Source organism: Schistocerca serialis, chromosome 8 (genome assembly GCF_023864345.2).
Source record: "Schistocerca serialis cubense isolate TAMUIC-IGC-003099 chromosome 8, iqSchSeri2.2, whole genome shotgun sequence".
In the NCBI taxonomy this organism is placed as follows: domain Eukaryota; kingdom Metazoa; phylum Arthropoda; class Insecta; order Orthoptera; family Acrididae; genus Schistocerca; species Schistocerca serialis.
This window is the reverse complement of record NC_064645.1, coordinates 553792937-553814106: the sequence shown is the minus strand read 5'-3', so window position 1 is coordinate 553814106 and position 21170 is coordinate 553792937. Positions and strand designations below refer to the sequence as shown.

Genomic DNA, 21170 nt, shown 5'->3' with positions numbered 1-21170 from the left:
GGTGATTTTTATGCAGAAGGAATTTCAAAGCTTGTGAAGAGATACGATAAGTGCCTCAATCGCTATGGAGACTATGTAGAAAAATAGTGCAAAGATGTAGTTGTAAGATGTATATATTAAAATATTTGTATTTAACTTGGTGTATTTTTTTAAATCAACCGGAGGTTACTTTCTGAACGGCCCTCGTAGTTATAGACATGCCAGTGGCATATGCAGCTCTTTGTAACTTGCAGTAGGTATATTGTCCACGTAAGCTAAATTAGTTAAGAACTGGCAGGGTGTGTCACTTATATAAGCTTGGAAGTGACGTCTGGAACCATCCAGAGGAGAGCCATAATGACACAAGTGCATATAGGAAAGTTCAGCAGGTCTTGTGAGGTCTGACCCACAACGAAACCACAAGGTAACATTAGGAAATGCAAGGGTCAGGCGCTGTATTTGAAACTGCTATTCCCACCTCTATACAATCGTCGATCATCCGCAGTTGTTTCCGCTTGGTGTCTAGATCCCGCCCCCCAAGTAAGTGTGTACCTCTGATTTCGTTTAAACTTGTGGCAGTTTGACAGTCGAAATAATGTGAGTAGAAATTGAGAAGCAGAAATTATGAACAATAACGCCATCAGTCACAACTTTTTCGTGTTTTGCTAAATCACAAGATGCATTGATTGTTTCAATATTTATTGATTTCTGCTCTTAAGAAGAATCTGCTGAAAAGTATGTCGATGGTACTGTAAATAAAATGCAAACTGAAATCACACACAGAAGTTAGAAACTATAAAACTTTGTCAGAACCAGACCAATACAACACAGTTTTATGAACGAGGCATTAATCAAACTGACATCACTTTTAACGAAAAAGAACATACATTACTCAGGAAAGCGCTGAAACACAATGTAAAAGTCAAATTAAGCAACAGTAAACTAAGAAACCTTCTCACACAAACTAAGAAAGCAGCTGACTTAGCTGATCTAAATACTACAGAATAGACTATTGTAGAATACAATACAAATAAAATTTTTCAGAAGGACACAATTATAGATAAAGATACTCAAAAAGCAGTTTATGAAGAGAGGAAACTTGTAAAAAGAATGAACATGAAACTCAGTAGTAATAATGTTGTAATCGTGAAAGCTGAGAAAGGGTGCTCTGTAGTAATTATGGAAAAAGTTGAGTACATCATTAACAAATTGACTTGCTTTTCTGAAAATAAAATAACTGAGATTAAACAAGAGCCATTAGTAAAAATCCAGAGTAAAATCAGAAATATAGCGAATATATGCAACTTCCTTTTTACAGAACATAAAGCAAGGACATACATTATTATGAACATCACTGCTCTAAGACTGAGAGCTCAATCCAAAATCCATTAATCTCATGTTCAGATAAGATACACAAATAATTTAGTAACTAACATTCTATATATATATATATATATATATATATATATATATATATATATATATATATATATATATATATATATATATATATATATATATATATCATGTTGCAACTAATATTGTCACATATTTACTTCATCATTAATGTGAAAGTTTACCAACAGAAACAGGGTGTTGCTGTGACCAGCAGTGCACCAACTGTCCTCTCAGATATATTTCTCAGTCACTTGAAAAAAAATTCTTTCATAGAAAAAAACTGTGTACTAAAAAGTAAAACAGTATGTTTCTGGAGGTATTTAGATGATTCATTGTTGCTATGTAACATTTTATATAGCAGCAATGAATCATCTATATACCTCCAGAAACATACTGTTTTACTTTTTAGTACATTGTTTTATTTTGTATGAAAGAATTATTTTTCAAGTGACTGAGAAATATATCTGTGAAGACATGAAGTGAATAAGCCCATGTGAAGTGGAACAGAGATCAGAATAAAAAGTACTCGGTCGGGCACACAGTTTTAATCTGCCAGGAAGTTTCATATCAGTGCACACTCTGCTGCAGAGTGAAAATCTCATTCCAGTACTAGATCACTTTATACTGAAATTAAAAATCGGCAAAAAGTAAATTAAACGCAAAATATTCGTTCAAAGAGATATGTGGTAATTCACATAACATATAAAATATGAAGGTTTCTGGAGATCATGAAATGTTCACAAAAAGTCAAAGACACTTTCTCGTTTTTAATATAATTACAAATTCAATAAAGGAAGTGATTACCATATACAATACATGTGACTTATTATCATTTTTATCTTAATACAGTAACGGTTTTGCATTGTTAAAGAAGATAATTAACAAGTATGTATTTCGTGACTTGGAAATTGTAATTTATTACAACTGGAATGAGAAACAGATTGTCTTTTATAACAAAATTCAATAAAGTTTTAGCTAGTGACGTGAAATGTTTGGGCTGTTAATGGGACATGCTGTTTGAGATATACTTTTTATTATTGAAAATTAATTGTAATTCATAATATAATCTGAAACAAAGAAGAAGTTAAAGTAAACTTTACATGGTTGCCCAAAGTGTCTATACTTTTGTCTTTCATTTCATCCTGTATTTCTTTTTTTCTCATAGCCAGTCATCAGCAAGGTCTGCAGTGATCTATGGCGTTTTCTGTTCAACAGTAAATAGCACTCTAGAATTCACCGGTGTATGGGCGGCTGGCATTCATACGATGATGGTGGTGACACTGAAAAAACAACCCACCATGGAATGGAATTAAATTGGGACAATTACAAGAAAATATCCACTAGTACACACTTCCGATAAATTACGTCCACCTAGTCACATCCTTGCTGACAAATTGGTCAATATTGCAACAAACAATACCTACTTCCACATTCACCACCGAACTGCACATGTTCTCCCTGAATTTGTATATCACCGCTCTTTTATCTCTTACATACAGTTGATATCCCAAAGTATTCTCCTCCTGCGTTTGAACTCTATTATTCCGATTGCACTGGCATCCTTTCTGCCTAGCCCAGCCTCCACTCATCCCATAACAACCCAACTGCACCTAAACAGTTTCATATTTAGATGTAAATGTTAGTAACTTTCTATTAACCCACATAATAGTTACAATATGAACCACCAGCAGTCATGAAGCCTTAACATACACATTTTATACTGCCACACCTGTGCTAAAACATTCAAAGCATATATGCTTGAACGAGGGTTTAAGTGGGATGATGTGGGACTCAAATTAACTTTCGTGACGTAAATTTTTGAAGTTTTTAGTCTTATACTTTCATTTGCGTAATTCCTTAAGTATTATTTTTATGGAACTTGCCAATCCTATAGCTTCTTTGTGGACACTGAAAAAATTTAATACATTATAGCAGCTTACATACAGGGTGATCAATTGTCAATGCAACCACTTTCGCGGCGTGCGACTGGCCAGCAGGGCCGGCTGATGTGCACTCGGTGCATGTGGTAGGAGAGCCACAGAAAAAATAGTACGGTTTGTCTCATAACTTATTTCTAACACTTATAACACAAACACATAGAAAGAAAAGTAAACTGCTTTCATTGTTCAAGCATTTGTGACACCTCCTCAGTAAACTGCTCACTACACTCTGCAGTTATCTCTGAGGAACGGTCGCAGTTTCTAAAAGATTGTTACTTTTAAGTTCACCTGAAATGTATGGATTTGATTTGTACACTTTCTTTGTACAGAGTCCCAAAGATGACAATCGTAGCAGGGTGAATCCGGGGAATGAGGGGGCAACATGTTTTTAGTGATAACTCTATCATGAAACAGGTCATGAATTGCCTCTAATGAGAAATTGGCTGTATGTGCCTTCGTAGAGTCCTGTTGAAAGGTCACAAAAGCGCTTTCTATCTCTTTGTTAATTGATCAAAGAAAGGCCGCAAAGTGTTTTTCACGTATCTCTCAATGTTAATTACATCCTGGAAAAAATAGTGCCTATTGTTCTCTAACGGTAACAGTGCGCCACACTACCATTTTTTTTTATCATACAATGATTCCTTGTGTATTACGTTAGGCTTTTCAGAACTCCAGTAATGGTTATTTTGTGAATTAATATATCCATTTAGGTTGAACCATGATTTGTCCGAAAATAAAGTTCCGTTAGGGTCTGTTTCTCTGCCATACACCTTGCAAACTTTTTGCAACCTTTTTGCAGTGCCATAAAGTTTAAGTTCTTGCACTGCAGTTATTTTATAGGGCTGTAATTACAGTAACTTCGTAGCTGTTTGAACGGAGCCATAGAAATTCCCATTTACTGAGAAACAGATCAAACTGATTTTCTTGGAGATCTTTCCAGTGTGTGTCCATTGTTATCCGGAGTTTCTTCTGTACTGTACGTGCTGTCTATATTTTCTGTCAAGAAGACTGCCCGTTTCATGAGATGTATTTGCTAATCGATAAATCTTACTCTGATTAGGAACTTCAATTTTAGGAAATTTTTATTGTAATAATGTCATTGTTGCACACACTGACTCCCAACACATGTATGAATCATACATTAATACTCTTTTGATGAATAGGATAATTGTGTTATCCCATTTCACTTAAGAATCTTTCATTCCATACTCTGCATTGCAACCCGTCGCCTAACACAACCGTGCTATACGCGCAGTATCTGAACACAAACAAAGGCTTCGCAGCGGAGGGGAAACGTACTCCCCGTCAATGCCGCCGCCGTCCGGCTGCTAGTAGAAGAAAAAATCTCTGCTAGGCACTTACGTTGAGAAATGTCTATTCCTAAGGACGAGTGTTTTATAAGAAAAGGATAATTTTAGCTCCTTATTGTAATACGCGGTAGAATTACATTCATTAAACTTGTACTGCTTTAGTAACAGTGAAATCTTTATTCACAAGATACAAGAAAAACTTTTTATGGATATGTCAGGTGGATTATCAATGATGAATTCTAAATTTTTCACTGCATTTCTTATATCACTTTCCAAGAAGTGATAGTCTACAGTAGTAGATTTAGATCTTATGAGATGCCTTTGCCAATTGACTGGTAACCCCTATTCCTTAGCAACTGCAGGGTAATGCTTTCTCCTCTCCTTGAGACCTTCAGCTTGTTTTTCACAAATATTCAGCTCTGGAGAAAATGTTTTGTTCTTTATTTATCACCAGATAAGTGTGGTGCAGATATTCCCTGATCTTCTAGGTTGGTGTGTCTTACAATTGTAGTAGCACGATCCATATTCTGAGCAGCTTGTAGCTTAATTCTTCTGCCGTGCAGCTTGTTTTTCGTATTGAGTCATAAGTTTGGTCGCTTTTTGTCTTGTTGAATACCAATTCGTGACCTGCAAGGATGAAGACATCTTGCTGTATTTTCTTCATACAACCTTCCACGTAATTTGGTCCCTCCCTCCTCCCCCCCCCCCCCCCCCCCGTGGTGTTAGCGTCTTTATGTGTAATTTCCCTTGAAATTTTAAAGAACTGTGTTCTCTCTCTGGTTTACCTGAATTGTGTGGATCATAAATAACATACAATGATTTGTTATATTCAAACCTCACTTACATTTTAAAATCCCTCTACCGTTATAGCTTTCCCATGGCTACGTGACCTAAAAATAATAAATATAACGTGTAGTATAGTTAAGCTTTTTGTTCTCACTATGAGAGTGTTCTCATGGTGCAAAATGATCAAACAGAAACCAAAACTGTTTGAAGTCAAAGAGAGAACCATAGACTTTCAAAATTTAACCGAAATCAAACCTGCACTAATTTCCGTTTATAAATACTAAGCAGTACGATGCTAACACTTTGCCGGCCGGTGTGGCCGTGCGGTTTAGACGCTTCAGTCTGGAACCGCGTGACCGCTACGGTCGCAGGTTCGAATCCTGCCTCGGGCATGGATGTGTGTGATGTCCTTAGGTTAGTTAGGTTTAATTAGTTCTAAGTTCTAGGCGACTGATGACGTCAGAAGTTAAATCACATAGTGCTCAGAACCATTTGATGCTAACACTTTTAGATGAAACAGAAAAGCAAACAAATAAAGTAAGGCGTAGTTTATCCCGTATTCGTGGTAAAAAAAATTAAATTTTAGCGCGTGGCTTCCATTCTTAGGAACTTTTCACTTTTTAACAGGAAATGCCGCTGAAAACGTGAAACGTATGTAATACGAAATAAACAAGCAGTAATACACTTATTCACTACATAAAGTAGGTACAATTAACTGATAAAACCCGATTACTAACTTGACTTTACGGCAGTACTAAATAACTGCATCTGACCACTGTACTTCCATTTTGACCTTGTTATATTGAGACATCGAGCTCAGCATGGACGCAATACTGCATATAAACTCTGGCTACCGTAAAACAGTAAAACAAGAAATTTTCTATAACAGGAAAGAAAATTAAAGGTGATCCGTGTGTGTCAAAGAGCACAATTAATAGAGTGATTGAACGTGCATTGTAGAACATACTCATTTTATTACAACATTTCCACAAAGTGACTATATTGAGCTCTAATGGCTACCGCTGTTTGGCTTATTAACAACGATGGCCTGTTTGTGAGAAATAAACACCAAATTATCGGTGGGAATAATGCTGATGACGGTATCAGTTATAATTAAAATGTTTACATAGTTTGCCAACATCCCTTTATTGGCGGTCCAGACACAGCGGTCACTGGCAGACGCCTGTACGTTACGCATTCTCTAGAGGCAAGGAAGGCCGACTCCTCTGCACCGACCTAGCGGTCTGGATGCTAAATGTCTGCGTACACTGAGAAGTGGAGGCCACGAATTTCGGATCACAGATTTACTTCACACTTTTTACAACTTCAGTAGTCGATCAGGACAATATAATATGAAACATAAGGCCTGCTAATAAGGAATTTTTAAGAAAAGCACAAGAGATGTTTAAGCGTCGAATACGTGCGTAGCAGCTCTGAGCACGAGATGGAGGCGATCGAGTGTTTAGCTTTCAAGTTCCATAACCGGTGGATCACTTGGTCGAGTCCTGCTCACCTTTACTAATCTTTTTTTTAGATGTATAATTTTTTTCAACACTGATCGTATTCTTCGTATTCATATGACATTTGAAAGGTAATAAAATAAAAAAACATATATACTTGCATGAACTTTTATTGAATTTCCAATGTTTTTGGTTGATTATTAATTTTAATTATTACGACAAATGTTATTGCAGTTCTGGTCTTCAGTCCGAAGACTGGTTTGATGCGGCTCTCCATGTTACTCTATCCTCTGCAAGTCACTTCGTCTCCCAATAAATACTGCAAGCTACATTCTACTTAATGTGCTTACTCTATTCCTCTCTTGGTCTCTCTACATTTTTTACTCCTCATACTTCCTTCCAGTACTAAACTGGTGATCCATTGATGTCCCAGAATGTGTCCTACTAATCAATCCCTTCTTCTAGTCAGATTGTTTCACAAATTTCTTTTCTGCCTAGCTCTTTTCAGTACATCCTCATTAGTTATGTGATCGACCTACCTAGTCTCCAGCATTCTACTGTAACACAGCATTAAAAAAACTTCTATTCTGTTCTTGTCGCAACGCGGGGTAGCCACGCGGTCTTTGGCGGCTTGCCACGGTTCGCAGCTTCCCCTCCCCCCCCCCCCTTCTTCAGAAACGCTTTTCTTGCCATTGCCAATCAACATTTTATATCCTCTCTTCTTCAGCCAGCGTCAGCTACTTTGATACCCCAATACCAAAACATATCTAATAAATTAAGTGTTTCCTAACGTAATTCCCTCAGCATCGCCTGACTTAATTCGACTACATTCCATTATCCTTGCTTTGCTTTTGTTGATGTTCATCTCACTTGCTGCATTCAGGACACAGTCCATTCCGTTCAACAGGTCTTCCAAGTCCTTTCCTGTCTCTGACGGAATTACAATGTCATCGGGAAACCTCAAAGTTTTTATTACTTCTCCTTGAACTTAAATTGTTATTCCACATTTTTCTTTGGTTTCCTTTATTGTTTGCTCAATATTCAAATCGAATAACATAGCAAAAGGCTACAACCCTGTCTCACTGTCTTCTCAACCACTCCTTCCCTTTGGTCAAATTTGCAATAATGGTCAAGTAAATGACCAACGTATCAAGATTTTCTGAAATTGTTTACCTATAGCGATTTGCGAAGTCCCTTATACGTGCAGTCGGGTAAGGTACCCTAAACTGCCTAGCACTTGGATGCTTCAATCTGCACATACGGAGGCCGGCCCCATTTTTTAACTTGTGTATCAGTGAGACATTTATACTGTAGCAAGAAAGCATAATACATGTGCGATTTTCTAAAATTAAAGAAAAAACGTTTTTACTACAAAAAAGGAGGTGAATCCCGGTTCTTCGACTACTGCGGATGATGAATGTCATGAAGATTCAATGCACAGCCTAACGCAGTTGACAAAAGTCAGTTAAAGTATGCGTACGTGTACTGCGATATTCTTCTTCAAGAAGCGGACCTCATTGATAGAAAATCATCAGCAACGATTTCTACAGACGCAGTGACGATTCGAGAAAAATTTAATATGTTTGTCGTCGAAATGTTAGGACGAGAGATAGTTATTACTGACGAGGACCTCATTCATTCCAGTGAAGTAGATGAAAGCCTATTCGAGAATTCGAAGATCTTTCTGATGATGAGTGTAATGAGCCAGCCGAAAAGAAGGCAAAAATCTGGATACATTTCGCTGGAGACAAAAACTGAAATAGTGACACTGGCAGAATAACACGGCACGTGGTATCTAAGAACTCTACAGAGTTCGAACAAATGCACGTGCTTGTTTCATTCTTACACCTTTTAGATGTCGTATATGTGTAATAATGTGATCAGTATTGAACACAAATATGCGTTTGTAAAAAACCTAAGTAGGACTCGATCCGCCGACCAACCGATTACGGAGCGTGAACACCAGCCGCCAGCCACCAGCCGCCAGCTCGTGCTGAGTCGTAACGCACCGGTACATATTCGACGTGTAAAATTTCTCAATCGATTTTCTCGAAATCGCCTAAGTAGTACGCCTTATTACTTCCACATTACGTTGCTTAAATGGACTACCTAAAGTACGCAAAGTCTGAAGTGAATCCGTGACTCGAACGTCGTGATATCCCATTGTGAGTCAACTGCGGAACACTGAGCAGACGTTTGCGGTTCGCCGGTGCAGCCGATCACAAGCCGGCCATTATGCCCAGTATGCGGTCGTAGATGAGTCGCGGCGCCTGCGTGTTCGCGACGTAGTCGAAGAGGTCCCAGTCTTCCGGCGGCATGACGAAGACGCCGAGGTTGCGCGAACTCTTACGGCTCAGCAGCTGCGTGGCCTGTTGACAACAGAGGCGTGTTAGTAGAAGGTCGTCTCACAAGGGGTACGCCTCAGGCATGGCCAACCGATTCGGCTCAGATTTGGCAGGTCGCTTGTGTACAACCGAAAACGAAGGAATCTAAGATATTTTGGGTCAACACCCCCGCGTTTTTGAGAAAATCACCCCTAAAGGTTATGACGAGCGATCGACTCAAAGTTGGCGGGATCGATAGATGATTGTAAATAGAGTATTTTTCATCACCAGGTATGGGGTCCGAAAACGCATACTTTTCCAGAAATCGAGGTAAGAAACTTTTACAACTGCCGCGTCTGTACCCCAATGGTCAACGCTTTTCGTCGACAGCACCGATAGCGTGTCCATTATAATTATCCGGGCTGTTATACCGTGGTCGGTTGATGAATTCTGAGGTGATTCCCAACGTTTCGTCTCCGACTGCAGGAGACATCTTCAAGGGGGTTCGTAGCTTGATGGAAGGTCCAACACACACACTGGCTCGCTACTGACTGTGTGTTGGACCCCCTTGAAGATGTCTCCCGCAGTCGGAGACGAAACGTTGGGAATCACCTCAGAATTCATCAACCGACCACGGCATAACAGCCCGGATAATTATAATGGACATGATATTTCCGGCCGTAAAAGTTTACATTTTAGTAGCACCGATAGCGCAACGGCCAAGGTAACTGGCTGCGAATCAAGAAGAAACGTAGTGGCTGTTATTCTTTTGGTTTGTATTTTTCTATATCTCACCTGATTGGGATAGGAGGGTTAATCAGGTAAGTAAATCAAATAAATTTCTCAAACCTCTTGGGATAGTAAACAACTAAAATGCTACTCCAAGTCACTTTACAATGGCTCTTCCAGTCACTGTTACGTCTCCTCACTTTTCTTCGAACAACTAGATGGATGGTCCTTGCCATATAAACATTCGAAACAAATATACTCACGGCACTAAGATCATCTAATGAATGCGATCTTTCGACAGCTACACTGTTCCTTCCCTATGATATGACGAAGAGGCAACCGGGACAACATAACTCTCCCCGCGTGCATTCTATTCTGTAAACAAGCGTCGCACGGTTGGCTATCTGTGATCCCTCGTGAGGAAGTCGCAGCACGTTTACTCGCAGTTGTTTTCATGTCACAAGGCTTAAAAGTTTAATACTTTACTAACTCAAGTCGTTTGGGAAATTAGTTGGCCTACCTTTTTATTATCATTTCTTATTGATTTACTTATCTTATTAACCCTCCTATCCCTATCAATTGAGATATGATAATATATAAACGAGAAGAGTAACATCCGCTAGGTTTCTTCGAGATTCGAACCCGGGCTTTCCGACCCCCAGCCAGTTACTTTGGCCGTTGCGCTGTTTTTGTTTTTGTTTTTTTTATTTATATCTCATTTTGTTCGTTTTCGTTCGTTGTATCTGCTCGGGACGGACGTCGGAACACATCCGATTCAGTTCGTGGTTGATCCATTAACTCAGTTTTTTTTTGTTTTTTTTTTTTATTACAGAGGGCAGCTAACCCTCTGACCGAACACGCTGAGTTACCGTGCCGGCTATGCTGTCGGCTAGGTGGTTGATCCATTAACTCAGTTTTTTTGTTTTGTTTTTTTTTTTTATTACAGAGGGCAGCTAACCCTCTGACCGAACACGCTGAGTTACCGTGCCGGCTATGCTGTCGGCTAAATTCGTTGACCATTGGGGTACAGACGCGGCAATTGTAAAAGTTTCTTACCTCGATTTCTGGAAAAGTATGCGTTTTCGGACCCCATACCTGATGATGAAAAATACTCTCTTAACAGTTATCTATCGATCCCGCCAATTTTGAGCCGATCGCTCTTCATAACCTTTAGGGGTGATTTTCTCAAAAACGTGGGGGTGTTAACCCAAAATATCTCAGATTCCTTCGTATTAGGTTGTACACAAGCGACCTGCCAAATCTGAGCCCAATCGGTTGGCCGTGTCTGAGGCCTTCCCCTTGTCAGACCTGCATGGCAGTGTTAAAACTGTCTGTGGGAATCGTAAGCAAACTTCCTTCGTACATGTAAAGGTTGTTGGCGTTTAGAAATATTGCGGGCTATACCTGAAGGCAGATGGACATGACGATAGCCCAGAATCTTCTTCCAAGAATTTATTTAATTCACAGACAATGTCGCGTATTAAGGGGTTGGAGAGTTTGACTAATAATCAGACCATTCTTTCTCTCTTGTTGGAACCACGCATTGCATAAATCAATATTAAAAAAATGTAAATCTCTAAAAGTTCTTCACCGATTGCTTTGAAATTTTGACACAGCGCTGCATTCGATTACGTCATACGGTGTATATATACACTCCTGGAAATGGAAAAAAGAACACATTGACACCGGTGTGTCAGACCCACCATACTTGCTCCGGACACTGCGAGAGGGCTGTACAAGCAATGATCACACGCACGGCACAGCGGACACACCAGGAACCGCGGTGTTGGCCGTCGAATGGCGATAGCTGCGCAGCATTTGTGCACCGCCGCCGTCAGTGTCAGCCAGTTTGCCGTGGCATACGGAGCTCCATCGCAGTCTTTAACACTGGTAGCATGCCGCGACAGCGTGGACATGAACCGTATGTGCAGTTGACGGACTTTGAGCGAGGGCGTATAGTGGGCATGCGGGAGGCCAGGTGGACGTACCGCCGAATTGCTCAACACGTGGGGCGTGAGGTCTCCACAGTACATCGATGTTGTCGCCAGTGGTCGGCGGAAGGTACACGAGCCCGTCGACCTGGGACCGGACCGCAGCGACGCACGGATGCACGCCAAGACTGTAGGATCCTACGCAGTGCCGTAGGGGACCGCACCGCCACTTCCCAGCAAATTAGGGACACTGTTGCTCCTGGGGTATCGGCGAGGACCATTCGCAACCGTCTCCATGAAGCTGGGCTACGGTCCCGCACACCGTTAGGCCGTCTCCCGCTCACGCCCCAACATCGTGCAGCCCGCCTCCAGTGGTGTCGCGACAGGCGTGAATGGAGGGACGAATGGAGACGTGTCGTCTTCAGCGATGAGAGTCGCTTCTGCCTTGGTGCCAATGATGGTCGTATGCGTGTTTGGCGCCGTGCAGGTGAGCGCCACAATCAGGACTGCATACGACCGAGGCACACAGGGCCAACACCCGGCATCATGGTGTGGGGAGCGATCTCCTACACTGGCCGTACACCACTGGTGATCGTCGAGGGGACACTGAATAGTGCACGGTACATCCAAACCGTCATCGAACCCATCGTTCTACCATTCCTAGACCGGCAAGGGAACTTGCTGTTCTAACAGGACAATGCACGTCCGCATGTATCCCGTGCCACGCAACGTGCTCTAGAAGGTGTAAGTCAACTACCCTGGCCAGCAAGATCTCCGGATCTGTCCCCCATTGAGCATGTTTGGGACTGGATGAAGCGTCGTCTTACGCGGTCTGCAGGTCCAGCACGAACGCTGGTCCAACTGAGGCGCCAGGTGGAAATGGCATGGCAAGCCGTTCCACAGGACTACATCCAGCATCTCTACGATCATCTCCATGGGAGAATAGCAGCCTGCATTGCTGCGAAGGGTGGATATACACTGTACTAGTGCCGACATTGTGCATGCTCTGTTGCCTGTGTCTATGTGCCTGTGGTTCTGTCAGTGTGATCATGTGATGTATCTGACCCCAGGAATGTGTCAATAAAGTTTCCCCTTCCTGGGACAATGAATTCACGGTGTTCTTATTTCAATTTCCAAGAGTGTATATATATATATATATATATATATATATATATATATATATATATATATATATATCCCCCCATGAACCATGGACGTTGCCGTTGGTGGGGAGGCTTGCGTGCCTCAGCGATACAGATAGCCGTACCGTAGGTGCAACCACAACGGAGGGGTATCTGTTGAGAGGCCAGACAAACGTGTGGTTCATGAAGAGGGGCAGCAGCCTTTTCAGTAGTTGCAAGGGCAACAGTCTGGATGATTGACTGATCTGGCCTTGTAACAATAACCAAAACGGCCTTGCTGTGCTGGTACTGCGAACGGCTGAAAGCAAGGGGAAACTACAGCTGTAATTTTTCCCGAGGGCATGCAGCTTTACTGTATGATTACATGATGATGGCGTCCTCTTGGGTAAAATATTCCGGAGGTAAAATAGTCCCCCATTCGGATCTCCGGGCGGGGACTACTCAAGAGGATGTCGTTATCAGGAAAAAGAAAACTGGCGTTCTACGGATCGGAGTGTGGAATGTCAGATCCGTTAATCGGGCAGGTAGGTTAGAAAATTTAAAAAGGGAAATGGATAGGTTGAAGTTAGATATAGTGGGAATTAGTGAAGTTCGGTGGCAGGAGGACCAGACTTCTGGTCAGGTGACTACAGGGTTATAAACACAAAATCAAATAGGGGTAATGCAGGAGTAGGTTTAATAATGAATAGGAAAATAGGAATGCGGGTAAGCTACTACAAACAGCATAGTGAACGCATTATTGTGGCCAAGATAGATACGAAGCCCACGCCTACTACAGTAGTACAAGTTTATATGCCAACTAGCTCTGCAGATGACGAAGAAATTGAAGAAATGTATGATGAAATAAAAGAAATTATTCAGATTGTGAAGGGAGACGAAAATTTAATAGTCATGGGTGACTGGAATTCGAGTGTAGGAAATGGGAGAGAAGGAAACATAGTAGGTGAATATGGATTGGGGGACAGAAATGAAAGAGGAAGCCGCCTGGTCGAATTTTGCACAGAGCACAACATAATCATAACTAACACTTGGTTTAAGAATCATGAAAGAAGGTTGTATACATGGAAGAACCCTGGAGATGCTGAAAGGTATCAGATAGATTATATAATGGTAAGACAGAGATTTAGGAAACAGGTTTTAAATTGTAAGACATTTCCAGGGGCAGATGTGGACTCTGACCACAATCTATTGGTTATGACCTGTAGGTTAAAACTGAAGAAACTGCAAAAAGGTGGGAATTTAAGGAGATGGGACCTGGATAAACTAAAAGAACCAGAGGTTGTACAGAGATTCAGGGAGAGCATAAGGGAGCAATTGACGGGGATGGGGGAGATAAATACAGTAGAAGAAGAATGGGTAGCTTTGAGGGATGAAGTAGTGAAGGCAGCAGACGATCAAGTAGGTAAAAAGACGAGGGCTAGTAGAAATCCTTGGGTAACAGAAGAAATATTGAATTTACTTGATGAAAGGAGAAAATATAAAAATGCAGTAAGTGAAACAGGCAAAAAGGAATACAAACGTCTCAAAAATGAGATCGACAGGAAGTGCAAAATGGCTAAGCAGGGATGGCTAGAGGACAAATGTAAGGATGTAGATGCTTATCTCACTAGGGGTAAGATAGATACCGCCTATAGGAAAATTAAAGAGACCTTTGGAGATAAGAGAACGACTTTTATGAATATCAAGAGCTCAGATGGAAACCCAGTTCTAAGCAAAGAAGGGAAAGCAGAAAGGTGGGAGGAGTATATAGAGGGTCTATACAAGGGCGAGGTACTTGAGGACAATATTATGGAAATGGAAGAGGATGTAGATGAAGATGAAATGGGAGATATGATACTGCGTGAAGAGTTTGACAGAGCACTGAAAGACCTGAGTCGAAACAAGGCCTCCGGAGTAGACAATATTCCATTGGAACTACTGACGGCTGTGGGAGAGCCAGTCCTGACAAAACTCTACCATCTGGTGAGCAAGATGTACGAAACAGGCGAAATACCCTCAGACTTCAAGAAGAATATAATAATTCCAATCCCAAAGAAAGCAGGTGTTGACAGATGTGAAAATTACCGAACTATCAGCTTAATAAGTCACAGCTGCAAAATACTAACACTAATTCTTTACAGACGAATGGAAAAACTAGTAGAAGCCAACCTCGGGGAAGATCAGTTTGGATTCCGTAGAAACACTGGAACACGTGAGGCAATACTGACATTACGACTTATCTTAGAAGAAAGATTAAGGAAAGGCAAACCTACGTTTCTAGCATTTGTAGACTTAGAGAAAGCTTTTGACAATGTTGACTGGAATACTCTCTTTAAAATTCTAAAGGTGGCAGGGGTAAAATACAGGGAGCGAAAGGCTATTTACAATTTGTACAGAAACCAGATGGCAGTTATAAGAGTCGAGACAAGTGGTCAAGTTGAGTCAAACCATGTCTATAGAACTTAAGAACAATGTATTTTTGGTTGCAACGGCCTTCAGCCTATGGAAAAGCACTCAGAGGAGCGGAACACTGCGGAAGTTAAGTGGAAGAGGTCACTTTTCGGGTGATGCAGTCAAGGGAACGATTCTAGACACTTTGATGTTCGTTTCGGAAGAAGGCAGATCTGCCTGTGGTGACGTGCATGATTCGATTGTATAGGTGATTGATTCTCGGTGGTGAATGGACGCCACAATTCTCTAGCTCAGATGGATCAAGTGGCTCTGAGCAGTATGGGACTTAACATCTGAGGTCATCAGTCCACTGGAACTTAGAACTACTTGAACCTAACTAACCTAAGGACATCACACACATCCATGCCCGAGGAAGGATTCGAACCTGCGACCGTAGCAGTCGCACGGTTCCGGAAATTCTCTAGCTTTTGAGACACTTTATGTCGGCTTTCTGAGGAAGGCAGACCTGCCTGAGGTGATGTGAGATACGCAGTTGTGTGGGAGATCCTAGACAATGAATGGCCGCGACAGTACTCTAATTTTCCGATTGCGTTATGTAATTGAGAATAGACGGAGTATAAGCTTCTACTCATTACCTCATATGTGTTAATTTGAAGTATTTTGAGCTGGCCAGTATTTCTCGTATTATGACAACGAACTGGACTTAGTTTTGTGCATCTTGGATTACTGTTCAGCTTATGTGTTCTGCTACCATTCTCGTAACGCTCTCGACGTAACTTTACTGCATTTGATAAGTTTATTTTCTGTCGGTCTTTTAATTGGATATCGTATGACTACTTTCCCTTTAATTGATATATACTTTTCTGAATAAATATTATTCTCTGTCATCTACATAAATTCCTGACGTTAGAATAGAACCCTTTTTATTAAATTATTCATTTACCTTCATTTTATATTTCTCTGTGTTTTATTACAACGAATTTTTACCCACTGCATAGGCTATTTGACTGCAGGATCACAGTTCTGGTTATTATTTGCAGCGAGTTGGCTACTGGCCATGAAAGCAGACGTGTGTGGCTCGACCCTAAGACAATATCGAGCTCTCCATTTTTAGAAACAGCCGTGCAGAGGCCGATTATCTAAAACACGAGAAACGTCAGGCAAATTCGTAATTGGTCTGCGCCTATGGACCGCTTGTTAGGGAGAGACTACTCAGCAGGCAGCCAATACGTAATGTTGCGGGGTAATGAGCATATACAAAGGCGGTCAGTAAAACAGATCACAGGCTTGTTTAAACCTCAGGTGAACGTCACGGTAATTGTAAGGAAGTGAAACGTGTACAGCCGTCCCTATGTTCTTATTTCTTTTATAGGTAACAGTTTCGGCGCTTCAGTCCGCCGCCTTAAGGGCTCAGTTGATGCTGAAGGGGTTACCACGATCCGTATATAAGCTGCATCAGCGGTCAGCATAACTGGTCAGCGTAAACCAGTTATGTGGGGCACCGTCGCAGCGTATATACGGATCGTGATAACCCCTTCAGCATGAACTAAGGTAGCTACCAATAAATAGAATCATAAAGGACTGCTGAAGGAGTTACATTTTCTTACAATAGTGAACGGTCGTGGTCCCCAAGACCCCCACTCAAAAGGATGGACATACAAAAACGTCAAGTAAACGGTGAAAACTTGAAACAGAAACCGTTCGAAGATAGTTAACTGTCACTAACGCTGACTTAAAAAGTTTCAAGAATCAATATTACGTGGAGAATCTAGGAATATATTTCATCCCCTAATTGTCACTACATTGTTGATGATGAAGACAAGTTTAGACTAATTACAGCGACCATAGTGGCATTTAAGCATAGTTCCCTCACACCGTATGTCATTGGAATGCGAAGAGTCATTGATATGTGATACAATGCCATGCACTTCGCAATGGAACACAAAATATGGATATAGATGCACATGTGTTTACTGCGAAGTGTACTAAGTCACTCCAGTGCGTTCTTACCTCAATTGAGACGTATCTGTCATTACGGCCGACGAACGATGCTATTGGCAAAGTGATATTCTGCAGCTGGTGTTCGGGCGGCTTCTCCGAGCCGTACCTACGAATATTCTCCTTGGGACCCCAATCGAAGCCCTCCAACTTTTCTGGAAAACAAACAAAATCAGGCCACTAAGTACATACTGCTACCAACAGCACTAAACATTCCACTTTTTATCAAATTAAGGAATTGGTTAGTACTGTCAGCCCCTCATGAATCATCTAGTTATGCATGTTATAAATTACACTACTTTCTTATCTTTGGATCAGGTTCAGTGGTGAAATACACTGTCTGACTTGCTCATTGTATATCTGCACTATGCTATCTGGGAACGTCTACCGTCAGTAATAATCACTTGGGGATCTCGCATCGGGAGGTGAGTACAGCATTACCTGGCTCGGGGCTCGATCTACATTATAGGTCTCAAATCAGAAGTTATACAGTAACTCGGGTTTTTGCACGGCCGTGTGAATCATTGGTGTATAACCGGTTGCTTTCTGTATTTATCTACATATATTTTGCTGGTAACCCTCAAACGTTGAACGTAAGCATAGCGCAAGACGCAGATTGTGGTTCCTTTAACTGCGGAACGGTCGCTTCGGAACTGCCCTATTAGCGCACGCGAAAATCGACTGAATGAATGTACAAGGGCGGTACGGTAAGCGGCCAACACCTGTTGACTGGAATAATTTTGGTGTTTGTCGTGCATTCTTCTGGCATTTGTAGTTTGTGCCCGTAATATAGTATTTGAGTCACTTGATATGATATATGGGTATTGACGACCGAAACTAAATTGTGTTTTTAGATCTCTCTTTCACATTCAAGTCGCTTTTTAATCAATAACTGAAAGACACATTGATGTAACAATCATTGTAACGTATTGGGCTTTCTGCTTGGGGGGGAGGGGGGGGGTCGTTTCATTGCATTAAGATACTTCGTAAGTGCTGAAATGCGGCGATTTGCATACAACTCATTAATTCATTTGTGCTACATCTTACATCAGAGAGAAATACACGGGTGCGTAATGTGGGGCCCCAAAATATCTAGGACTGATATTTGACAGATCTCTTACTTCCACGAATCACTGCACGAACTGCTAGCGAAAAGTTTGCTCCAGGAACAATCTGCTACAGAAACTGACCGGGTCACAATGAGGCAGTAACATGAAACTATACGAACCTCTGCAATGACAGTGTGCTACTATGCGGCAGAGTATACGCGTCCTGTTTTGTATAATTCAACGCATGGAAAACTGCTGGACATCTCTCTCAATGACTTCTTCAGAATCATAACTTGTTGCCTGAAATCCAGTCCAGTCGAACTGCTCTACCATCTCGAAGGAATGACATCACGTGCTGTACGAACAGGAATAGTTTTTTTTAAATGGTTCTGAGCACTATGGGACTTAACATCTGTGGTCATCAGTCCCCTAGAACTTAGAACTACTTAAACCTAACTAACCTAAGGACATCACACACATCCATGCCCGAGGCAGGATTCGAACCTGCGACCGTAGCAGTCGCGCGGTTCCGGACTGCGCGCCTAGAACCGCTAGACCACCGCGGCCGGCACAGGAATAGTTGCTAACGAAGGAGGGAAGGAAGTGGAGTTGAAGAAATCGCATCCTTTGCATGTGCACGAACTGCACCCGCAACAACTGAAGTCAAGTAGGCGTTTCCGTACAACATCACGGCACTTAGATCCACTCCTGAAAAAGCTATGGAGGGCTATGACCTACCTTCCACCTCGCTGGAAAAGTGTTTTAGAAAACATATCTTCTGGCTATGATGAGAAATGGAAGACTTCGGAGTCCCTGAATAGACTGAGATCTGGAGTTGACATGTCAAAGTTTAATTTGGCAAGGTGTGGCTACACTGATCAAGGTGAGTTCAGTGTGGCTGTAGAGAAGACCAAACTGTTAATCAAATGTTTCAATTCTGTCTGTGTCCAGCCTCCTGCGCAGAAGATGGTCTGGATAAGGGAACAAAAAATGCTCTGGCAGTGGCCGAGTTTTGGGCAAAATTGATATAGCCATAACATGTGTGATATGTATATATGTATTGAAACGTCCCCTTTTTGAACAGTTATACAAGACTGTCCTTAAACTGACATACAATATTTTATAGCGCAACGCAATCTGACTTTCAATAATCCCTACAAAAGAATGGCCCTGACTAACATTAACCTATACCTTTCAGAAATCACTTACCTCACAAAAACCTTCATTACTCGAACTACTGCAGTACAGCGAGCGCCACTACTGCCAGCTAAATAAAAGATTCAAACTACGGAAGGCACTAACGACTGATAGGGATAGTTAGCAAATGAAAGATATTAATAGAGAACAAACAATGTATTTACCTTAATAGTCATAATATATATAGCAGTTCATGACAAATTACAAAACTCCGCCATCTCTCTCCCCACATCCACCACTGCTGGCGGCTCACCTCCAACTGCGCAATGCTACGCGCTGTTCACAGCCAGCTGCCTAACACTACAATGGCAGACAACAATGCAAACTAGCCACAGACTGCATACAGCACAGCCAGTGATTTTTATACAAAGGTGGCGTTACCAATAAAAAACCTAAACACTCTACTTACAGTATGTGTACGAAGGTAGGAAATGAGGTAGTGGCGGAAATAAAGCTCTGAGGACCAGTCGTGAGCCGTGCTCGGGTAATTCAGTTAGCAAAGCTCTTGTCCGCTGTAGGAAAAGGTCCTATGTTCATGTTCTGCTCCGGCACACAGTTTTATTGTGTCAGGATGCTTCGTTCACATCTTTGTTCTCTCACGGTACAGTGTGAAGATAATTCTGGAAAATGGGAACTGACAGGTACTTCAAAGTAAACGTTAATCATATCTCCAAGATCAGCATTAGACGACGAACAGTTACGCATGGGACAGCATCCACTACCCAATATCTATCAAAAAGCCGCACATAAAAACGGTACTTTTACGCGGCTCGTACCTCGGGTTCCACTGATGACGGAAAAGTAAGGTCAAGTGTTGTGGATAGTCCATGAACTATGACCATTTGTATAGACAACGGTAGGATCGTCTTACTGTAACTATCGTACAGCACAGGGCCGAAGTTTCAGTATTACGCAGTTCCTCCAGCTTAGAAAAATGGAGCAAAGCGGTTGGTTTTTTCTCCATTAGATTTTGGCTAACGGTTTACCTTAAGGGGAACCACTTATTTCATGGAGGGTTTCTGAGAAAACCAGGAAAACATTGTTTTTGGGTACCAAAACCGATCCGCGGATTCGAAGGCGGCTATGCGCAGCAAATGGCTATAATCTTTGCTCTGTGTTCCTAAATCCTGATCTCGAACAGCCTCGAAACTTTCTTGATAGCCTTATGCGTTTCCGAGTTAGCGAAGCTCAAAGTTGCCCTATTTCTACATGTAAAATACGCACGTAAAATACGGTGTGACGCGAAAACTTAGTTTATAAAGCGACATAACAAGGAAAAACATGCTGTAAAATACCTCAGTTATCATCAGAAGAATTCAAAAAGTAAGAGCAAATTATCAGTATTAAATGCTGTTAACACGTCAGGTATTTGAAACCTTCGGAAGTGAAGATGCATGTGTTGATAAAATTACCTCATACGCCGAAAGATGAAATGACAAGTTGAAGAGGAAAGCCAGTTAAAACAAAATGGCCGCGTCCCTAGCTCTGTGCACCGTAGAAGAACAGTGAACAGTAATACGATTTTTGTGGTTCGAG

At 41.5% G+C, this 21170-nt stretch overlaps 1 protein-coding gene across 1 annotated transcript in view; it reads right to left on the bottom strand.

The window, feature by feature from the left end:
• Positions 1 to 9092: 9092 nt before the first annotated feature.
• LOC126417117 (lysosomal acid lipase/cholesteryl ester hydrolase-like) overlaps positions 9093 to 21170 on the bottom strand; it is a 70439-nt gene continuing 58361 nt past the window's right edge. The window contains exons 4-5 of the mRNA XM_050085013.1: positions 17401 to 17543; positions 9093 to 9242 (exon numbers count right to left, since the gene is read on the bottom strand). Of these exons, the coding sequence (XP_049940970.1) occupies positions 9093 to 9242; positions 17401 to 17543 (293 nt within the window). The remainder of the gene's footprint in view (positions 9243 to 17400; positions 17544 to 21170) is intronic.